Below are 9,154 nucleotides of genomic sequence, written 5' to 3' on the forward strand. Positions count from 1 at the left end.
AGCCACAGCAAAAGTGCTGGTGGGGTTTGCAGAGTCTCCCCGCACTGGGAGCCCTGGGGAGGGAAGGGGGGCTGCTGAGGGGTGTCAAGAAAAGGGGATCAGCGCCTGGTTGGGGCTGGGGAGGGATGCAAGGGAGAAAACTGGTTGCAGTACACCCCTCTGAGTGGTGCTGCAGGGGGCTCGGCAGGGATGTGCAACCATCCAGGAGCCAGCCCCCCTTGCCTCTGCGTCACGGGGAGCCCCAAACCCCCGGCCCAGGCCTGACTGGCACCTGTAGCTGGGGGCTTGGGGGTGAAGCTGTGCCTGCACCCACCCCATGCTCCCCCCCAGGCTGGGCCCTTCCTTCCCCGACGAGAGGCCTGAGGCAGCTGTGGCCGTCCCCCTTGCGCCATACCCTGCCCATACATGGACACACGGACACACGGACCACTGGCTCCGGTAGCTCTCACGAGTGCTCTTAATTAAGGGGAGGGGGCTTCCAGGCTGCTCTCAGCAATGTCCCCAGCCTCTTGCTTGTCCCCAGAGCTGTTCCCAGCCACCACAGTTCCATCTCCACAGCTCCCTCAGGCCATCTTCTTCACGACGTGGATGAAGTAGCAGGGGACGTGGGCCTGCCCCGGTGTGTAGGGCTGGAAGTCACCCAGGACGCTGTGCTGGCATTTCCCCTGGAAGGCACCTTTCAGCAGGGCTGTGAAGGCCTCCAGCCGGTGCGGGTAGTAGGAGAGCCGAAATTTGCTGTAAGGAGGCAACGATGGTGAGATGGGGGACGGACGGACAGCAGGGCAAGGCACCAGCCACCCCCTCCCCACTGTGGTCCTTCTCACCTCAGCTCTGGGGCTGCCCCCACCTCAGTGGGGGGGACCTGCACCGTGTAGTCCAGGGTCACCATGTGTGCCTTGTTGTTTACTAGCAGCACCGAGGTGGTGATGTCCTTGGTCAAATCACTCTGGGGACCGCAGGAGGACGTCTGTGTCCTGCGGGGACGTGGTGGCCCCCAGCCTGGGCACAGTCCTGCTCCCTGCCCCGCGTGGCCCCCTCGGGGCCAGGGGGCTGGGGCAGAGGGGCGTGGGACGGGGCAGGGTCCGCCGGCCACCCACCTTGTAGTAGATGTTCTTGCCAGGCGGCGCGCAGCCCGTGGCCAGGATGTGATCGTAGTTGCGGTGGTCGATGACCAGGACACCCCCTGGCCGCACCATGCTGGCGATGTTCCTCAGGGCCAGCTTGTGGTCGCTCTGGTCCCCTGGGGAGGAAACCGTGGTGTCCCCAGACACTGGCTGCACCCTATGGCACAGCCCGTGGAGCTCCATCTTGCCCATACAAACACATGCAGAGAGCTGGCCCCCACCATCCTTCCCCCCCCCCCCCCCCCAGTCTCAGCTTGAAGAACCCACAGCCCCACCCATGGTATGAGCTCAGGCAAGTTCTCAGCCTCACTGGGGCAGAGCAAGCCACGTGGGGAACCCACCACCCTGCTTGTGGCACAAGTCTGGGTGTGTCGCCAGCCTTGCCAGAGACGTGACATAGGTGCACATAGTTCCACCACCACTGTGGGACCCAATGGCCCCACTCATGCCATGAACTGGGGCACGTTCTCAGCCTCCCTGGAGCCACACCATGACACAGCAACTCTACCGTGTGTAATCCCTTGCCCCACTTATGGCATGAGTTTGATCACGTTCTCAGCCTGTTGGGAGAGGCTGTGCACATGTGCCTAGGTACTCCCCCTCCTCTGCCACCCCATTCACCTTTGAAGTCAGGCAGGTGCGCGAAGGAGTTGCCCAGGCAGATGACTGCGTCAAACCCGTCCCCCGGCTTCTCCAGGTCCTTCTCCAGTGTCAGCCAGTTGGCCTCCTCGATGACTGCAACACAGAAGACCAGATGAGGGCGGGGACACCCCCACCTACCCAACAGCCTCCCCCCTCCCCGCATTACAAGACCCCCCCAGCCCAGCATCACCCAGCCCATCCCTGGACCCTGCGGGCGCTGGATCCGGCCTGGGGCCAGCAAGGCAGGCGAGGGCCACGGCCTGGGCTTGCCGAGCAGCCAGCTCTGGCAGGTCCCTGCCCGTTCCTGCAGCAAGGCCACCTGGCCGACACAGCACCCACGCGAGGGGCCCGAGCACCGGCGAGGGACAGGGGACGGTACACGAGGGTCCAGGGGAGCCACGGGAGGGTCTCAGGCCAGAGATCCCCAGTACTGGGGTTGGGGTGTCGGTGTCCGCACGGCCCCCCCCCCCCCCAACCCCATCCGCCCCCCCGCACCCCATCGGTCGAAGGACTCCTCCTTGCGCCGCTCCCAGCGCTCCTTCAGCGCGTACTTGAGCATCTTGTCGCTGGCGTCGACGCTGGTCACCTGGAAGCCCTCTTCGAGCAGCATGATGGAGTCCACCCTGGGGACACGGTTGTCAGCGGGACCGGGGGGCAGCCGAGGGGGCCCGGGGGCGGGTGGGAGGTGGGATGGGAGGGTGGAAATTGGGGCCGGGGAGGGGAACCTAGGGCGAGGGGGGGGGGGCTCGGTGCCTCACCCGGTGCCGCAGGCCACGTCGAGGACGGAACGGCAGCGGTGCTGGCGGAGCAGCGCCAGGAGCCAGCTGCGGTACTCGGCCGTACGGCCCCGCGTGTCCCCGATGTACAGCTGCCATACGCGGGCCGCCCTCCCGTCCGCGTACTGATCCGGCAACCCCTCCGCCGCTACCCCCAACGATCGCGTCCGGTACACGCTGTCCACCATCCCGCCGACACGGCCCCGGCCCCCCGGCCCCGGCCCCGGCCCCACTGCACGGCGGCCCCGCCTCCAGCCCCCGCCCCCGCCGCGCCGCCAATCCCCGCCGCCGCTTCTAACGCCCCCCCTGCGGCTCCTCCAATCCCCGCTCTCGCCCCACCCCTTTCCCGCCACGCCCCCCTCCCGCCCCTCCCTATCCCGGCCCGCGACCTTTGGCTGGACGACGAGGGTGGGCCGGGTCGAGGGCGGGGCCGAGAGGAGCGGAGCCCCGCCCACCGCGGGAACGTGGTCCGGCCCGGCGGGCGAAGCAGGGCCGGCAGCGGCTGCGGTTCTGGGGAAAAAAATGGCTTTATTTACAGTCCGGGCAAGGCGCGGGCAGGACGAGGAGCCGACCCCACGGCCCCTCCCGTAGCCCCAACAGCGGCGGGTCGGTGGCTCCGTGTCACCCACAACCCCCGCTCGTAGGATCATCCCCCCCCAAGTCTCCAGCCTCCCCGGGTTCGGTCTCTCACACCGCGCCGCAAAGTCCCTTTTCCTTTGGTACCCGCGGGAGACGGCGGGGTAAGACCCCGGGGGCTGGGGCTACATCCCTACAGCTCATCGGATGGGCTGTGGGGGAGCGGAGCCTCCTCCTGGACCCCGGTCTCCTCCAGGGCCTCCCCTGCGGCTGGGAGGCTGGCAGCTCCCTCATCCTCATCCTTCCGGCCCTTTTTCTTCTTCTTCCCACTCTTTTTCTTGCTCTGCTTCTCCCCCACGCTGGCCAAATCACCCTTCTTGCCAGTCCACTTCTCTGCCAGGCAGCCTGGGGAGGAGAGGGGCGAGAGGGGGCCCTGAGGGAGAAGCGGGGCTCCCCCATGCCCTGACAGGGTTCTCCCTGCCTGCCCCAGCGTGTGTGTGCTGTCCCTGGCAGCGGCCAGGACTTACTTGTGTCCTTCCCTTTTAACACATGGTCGGCGCAGAGAAACTGGGAGAGATCCTCTGTCTGGTGGTGCCTGTACCAGTCCTCGATCACGTCTTCGTACTCCTCCACCAGCACGTCACACTAGCGCAGAAAGGAGAGCCTGGCTCCAGCCACGCGCCACCAAGGCAGGACCAGGATGGGGGTGGTGGGTCCTGTGGACACCCCCATTCCCAGCAGACCCTCTCTTCCCCTGCGCTCCAGCCCACAAGGACAACGGTGGCTGCTGAGAGTCAATGCCCCCGGGCCCAGGTACCTGTTTTTTGAGGTCAGCCACCTCAGCAGAGGTCTCGTTCCACAGCTCGTAGGGGATGTCCATCACCACCTTGACGCCCTTGTGCACCAGGTTGTGCAGGGTCTCGAACGTCTCCGACATGCCCTGGGGGAGCAGTGCTGCCTGGTCAAGCGGCGCTCCTCTCACCAGGCTCCCGCTCCCCCCTCTCCCAGAGCCGGCCAAGCAACCCTGCCCAGGGGCGCAGGTACGTGCAAGCCAGCCAAAATCAGGGTCCCCGGGGCATCAGCGTTACCAGGAGGGAATTCAAGTGGCAGCGAGTCCCCCCTCTGCAAACCCGCTCCCAAAAACAGGAAGACACGGGCCAGGCAAGACAGTCCCTGGCTCCCTCCATGCAGGTGAGGGCAAGGACCCCCCCAGGGACATCACCCCACACCTCACTTGGGGAGCAGCGCGGCCTCGCACTCTGGGCGCTGGCAAGGGATCCACGGGATGGGAAGAATGAACCCTGGTTTGGCACCAGGGTGGGTGAGGGACGCTTGGGACTGGCGGACAGCCCTCACCTTTGCGAATCTGTTACTGCCGCTCCTCTCCTTGTGCAGGTTGTAATCCAACAGCCGCTTGCAGATGTTCTCCGTCACCTCGATTAACCGAATGTCCCTGCACGGAGAGGAGGGAGGGCTTGAGCTCGGCACTGCCCCCCAAGAACAGCCAGGGCAGAGAGTGAGCCTCAGTCCAGCCAGTGCGATGGCGGAGCTCTCTGCAGCTCCCAGGCTCCCCCCAAGCAGAAGGAGCACCCCCTGGCTGCCCTGCCCTCCCCACCCCACCAGCCCTGGCACAGTTTAGTCTTTTCGGAGGAGCTGCGCACGGCGCAGCCTGCTCGCAGGCTCCCAAAGCCCCTGGTTTTGCAGACCGCAGGCAGTGACAGCGGCAGGAGACCACCCGTCCCACTCCAACTTACGACTGCGTGTACTTGACGGCAGAGCCCTTCCCATCCAGGAAGCCATATTTGGTGTCAATCACCTCCTTGGTCTTGCCGGTCTCCTCAAAAGCGGATTTCAGCTCCACCGCCACGTACTTGCACACTGCGGGAAGGAAAGCACAGGTGGGTTAGGGGGTTTCACTGCTCTGATGGGCAGCACGACGCAGCACCTGGGACAGGACAGCAGCAGAAACAAGCACCAGGAGTCCCGCTACGAGCAGAAAAGAGATGCCTCGGCCATTCAAAGAAATAACCGGGAACGGCTCAACTGATTCCACTGGAAATCCCTTGAAGCAGGAACACCTGAATCAATGCTTTGGTGTAAGCACATCTACGCAGCCAGCTGCTGCGGCACAGCTGGGATGGCAGACAGCACCAGTTCTGCCTGCAGGTTTCCCAACAGCTCCGCTTCACAGCCACCGAAGCCTCTGCCTCCGTGCCACAAGCCGCTCCCTTCCTCCTGGAAGAGGATGGGGTCTTTTCACAACGCGAGCCCCAGTGTGGGTCACAGCTCCTCCTCGTGACACCGGGTAACAGTTCCCTCAGTACCCTGGGGACACAGGGGCTGCGTTGGGGACCGAGAAGCTGGCAGGGCTCAGTGGGCCAGACCGCAGGACAAGATGCTGGCTACGTGGCACTGCACGAGGGGCTGCCAGCTCCAGCAATACCACACGGGGTACTGCCTGCAGCAGAGATCACAGCACCAACAGCTCTATAACAGCGCATGTTTTCTTTTATAAAACAAAAAAAAAAAAAGGAAACAAAAGCTTTATTTCTTCTGTAACAAAAAGTCCAACAGAGCTACAGAAACAGAGAGCAGAAGAGAAATATTTCAGGGGTTTACAAGTGGAAATACGGAGGAATGGAAGAATGGAAGCCAGGCATGGTGTGGCCCTTCCTCCCCCAAAGCTGGGGTCCCAGGAGGCTGGAGAAAGCTTTGTCCTGTGCTGCGGGCTCCTGTTTGCCAGGAGCCACCTCTTCTTCAAGCTCCGCTTTGGGAGAAGGGCCAAGCCCCAGAAGGAATGGTCTGACAGCGACGAGCCACCGCATCTTCTCCCAGGCGATGATGTGAGTGGACAGATGTGCCGCAGGCAGGAGGAGAGTGAGGTGGCTTCTCCAGGGCTGCCATGCACATGCCGAGACGCCCTGCGTGCACCTCCTGCGCTTTCCTTTCTCTGCTGGCACCAGGGGCTGGAAGTGACCGCAGCCATTTCTCAGGTGGGATGAGTGCTCCCTCCTGCAGCCCCTCTGGACTCGGGCCTCGAGGACATCCCTCTCCACACCACGCCTGCTGCGGCATTGCCGTGAGCGCTCACTGCTGGGTCCAGTTATCCAGGTGCTGCCCGCGGCTATCGCTCCGCGCTGACACGGGTTCCAGGCCTGGGCAGGAAGAGGAGCAGCGTGTGGTCAGTGCTCGCTATGATGCTTCTCTGGGGTTACGCAGGTGCCACGGCACAGCTCGGCCATCAGCGTCTCCAGAGTCACTTCCCCAGGAGGGAAAGCTTTGCGCAGAGCTGCGGAGTTTCATTTCTTCCTTTTTTCTTTGCTGCCAAGTTCCACACCTCCCTGCACAGCAAAGACAGAGGAAACCACGACAGACGGCAAAGGTCCGTCACGACCTGACTGCGAAGCCTTTTTGACTGCTCGTGAATCAAGGGGCAGCTCAGGGAGGAAAGCGTCACCGAGACCGAACTGTGAGCAGCGGAGACGACCGACCCCCAGCTACGAAGGGCCGGGCGATCAGTGCCAACCGGGAACAGCACCGACTACCGGGGCACCCCGTAACCTCTCATCTAGGGGATGACGGAAGACAACCGCCAGCGGGGACACGCCGCGGGACCCTCTGCTCCTGCCTTGGGGACGAGTAGAGGGGCAGCCCGTAGGGGCGCGGTGCAGGCCGCAGCCTCCTCACCGGTAACACCAACCCCCCCCCGACTCCAGGCCCGGCCCGAGGAGCCAGGGGGCGGCGACCCTCCGGCGGACCCCCCTCCGGCCCCGCTTACCCTCACACTTGCTGGGCAGCCGTACCCAGTCCGAGTCGTCGCCTCCCGTCAGCGCCGCCGTTAGCACCAGCAGCGGCAGCGTTACCGCCGCCACCGCCGCCATGGCTCCGCTTCCGGGGCCGCGCTTCCGGGATCACCACCCCGCCCTCCCGGTAACTATAGCAACCGCGCGGCGCTGGCCAATCCCAGCGGCGCGCGTGGCCCGCCCGGCCAATCCCAACCATTCGTGGGTCCCGCTCGGCCACCGTAGAATCGCCTCCGGGTCGTCCCGCTCAGTTCCCACGTGGGGGGCGGCCGGTGCGCACATGGCCGCGGTACGGAGGGGACCCCCCCGATTTCCCCCCCCCCCCCCATTCCCGGGGTCCCCTTCTCCTGCCGCCAACACAGCCCTCCGGGGTCCCTCCCTGCCCCTGCGAACCTGTGGCCCTGCCCTGACCCCCCCAGTAATCCGGGGTCCCCTCCGTACCCTCAGGTAATTTGGGGTCCCTTCCCTACTCCCCAGGCAATCCAGGGTCCCCTCCCTACTCCCCAGGTAATCCAGAGTCCTTTCCCTACCCCCGGTAATCCGGGGTTCCCTCCCTACCCCCAGGTAATCCGGGGTCCCCTCCCTACTCCCCAGGTAATCTGGGGTCCCTTCCCTTCCCCCAGGTAATTTGGGGTCCTTTCCTACCCCCCCAGATAATTCCGGGTCCCTGCCACCCACAAAAACATGGCAGCCCTTCTCTCTTCCCCACCCACACAGGGTTCCCCCCCCTCCTTGCAGCCCCCCAAAGAACACAGGGTCTCTCCCTCCAGCATTTTGGGGGGAAGGGCTCCTCTCCACCCTCCGGAATCTTTCAGGCCAAATGAGGGGGACTTACCCCTTGGTGGTGGGCCTCCGTCCCGGGACCCTCAGCTCTGGGCCAGGAGGATGGAGGTGAGGAGAGCGTCGGAGAGCGCGACTTTCAGCAGCACCACGCGGATAGCCACAATCAGGGCTGCCGAGGCGCGGGCCGGCGGCACTGCAACGGAGGGGCACCCCGTTGCAACCACGTCCCCTCCAGTGCCGTGGGCCCAGGGAATTGTCCCTGAGACTTCAGGCCCAACAGGTTCCCCAGGACCTGTTGCGGGCTTTTGTCACCCTCGCGTGTCCCTGAGATATCTCGTGTCACCCTCGTGCTGTCCCTGAGAGCAGGTTGGCTCTGACCCACCAAGATGGAGCTTCATCCCCTCTTCCTCGGCCCCACGCCGCCTTGAGGACTCCCCTTGGACCACCGCACGGCCCCAACCGGGTCCCTGCCAGGAGCCCAGCCATGTTCCCTCCCTGGCTACTGACATTCCCACCGTGGCACAACCCAGAGACTCACCAGTCGTGCTGCCGGGACACGGCTCTGCCGCTTCTTCGTCGCCTGCGAGATGAAAGAGCAGCTGGGGAGGCGACAGCGGCGACCCGGTGCCAGGTGTGTGGCAGGGCCGGCCGCAAACCCCTTCCTGCACGCCCAAACATCGGCAGCAATGTCAGCCGGGGAAGGGGTACCTCACACCTGCTCCCTGCCGGCCCCCATCCCCGGGGACCGGTGGGACAGTGGGGAGCAAGCAAGACGGGCAGAAAGGGTGGCTGCGGGGCCGTACCCGTGACGTGGATGGGGCTGGAGCTGTGGGCCGGGGAGGTTGTGTTGGGTCCGACATGGCAGGCGAGATCCCCCTCAGCTGGGGGGTCATTGGGGAGGAGGGAGACGGTGCAGACGGTGCCACCATCCTCCTGGGAGGTCCCGTAGGTGAAGGACTGCAGGGTGCTGCCGTTCCCACCGGAGATCCAGACGGCATGGCCGGAGCTGGGGGCCAGGTCGCTCACCACGCAGACCACCAGCTGCCGACGCTGCCCGGCCACCATCATGCTCAGCGGCGGGGCCAGGGTGGGCAGCGGTCCGGTGGCCCTGCCAGCTGCGAGGGGACACGGGGAGGGGGACGGGACGGCACATGGACAGGGTTAGGGACATAGTGTCCCAGCCGCCACGGCTACCGGCTGGGCGATGCTCAGCTTTCGCACCCACCCCCCCAACACCGGTCTCGGTCATCCCGGGGCTACTCTTGGTCGTCCCGGGGCTACTCACGGGGCAGGAGCAGGAGCAGAGCGACAGCCAGCAGCACCTCCATGGCAGCCACAGTGTGAGGGGCTCAGCCCCCCTCCAACCGTCGCTGCCAGCTGCGTCGCCCATCACCTGGCATCGCCGCGGATTCTCCCCCCCCCCCAGTGACACCGCTACTCCCCTGCAATG

At 65.2% G+C, this 9,154-nt stretch overlaps 2 protein-coding genes across 3 annotated transcripts; both read right to left on the reverse strand.

The window, feature by feature from the left end:
* Window positions 1-434: 434 nt before the first annotated feature.
* GNMT (glycine N-methyltransferase) lies at window positions 435-2,766 on the reverse strand. Its single transcript, XM_075042382.1, has 6 exons — window positions 2,525-2,766; window positions 2,262-2,389; window positions 1,746-1,859; window positions 1,098-1,240; window positions 825-946; window positions 435-735 (listed from the first exon to the last, which is right to left on the reverse strand). The coding sequence occupies exons 1-6, from the start codon at window positions 2,728-2,730 to the stop codon at window positions 564-566; spliced, it is 885 nt and encodes a 294-aa protein (XP_074898483.1). The 5' UTR covers window positions 2,731-2,766; the 3' UTR covers window positions 435-563.
* A 292-nt stretch (window positions 2,767-3,058) lies between these two features.
* On the reverse strand, window positions 3,059-9,047 carry CNPY3 (canopy FGF signaling regulator 3). 2 transcript variants are annotated; one of them, XM_075042384.1, is made up of 7 exons: window positions 8,990-9,047; window positions 8,508-8,819; window positions 4,873-4,996; window positions 4,475-4,571; window positions 3,936-4,058; window positions 3,646-3,763; window positions 3,059-3,523 (listed from the first exon to the last, which is right to left on the reverse strand). In XM_075042384.1, exons 1-7 carry the CDS (start codon window positions 9,030-9,032, stop codon window positions 3,312-3,314), a joined length of 1,029 nt encoding a protein of 342 aa, XP_074898485.1. In that variant the 5' UTR covers window positions 9,033-9,047; the 3' UTR covers window positions 3,059-3,311. The 2 variants fall into 2 exon arrangements, with proteins under 2 accessions (XP_074898485.1, XP_074898484.1); XM_075042383.1 differs by lacking the exons at window positions 8,508-8,819; window positions 8,990-9,047 and adding an exon at window positions 6,897-7,189.
* Window positions 9,048-9,154: the final 107 nt, after the last annotated feature.

Source organism: Buteo buteo, chromosome 12, assembly GCF_964188355.1.
Source record: "Buteo buteo chromosome 12, bButBut1.hap1.1, whole genome shotgun sequence".
Lineage (NCBI taxonomy): Eukaryota > Metazoa > Chordata > Aves > Accipitriformes > Accipitridae > Buteo > Buteo buteo.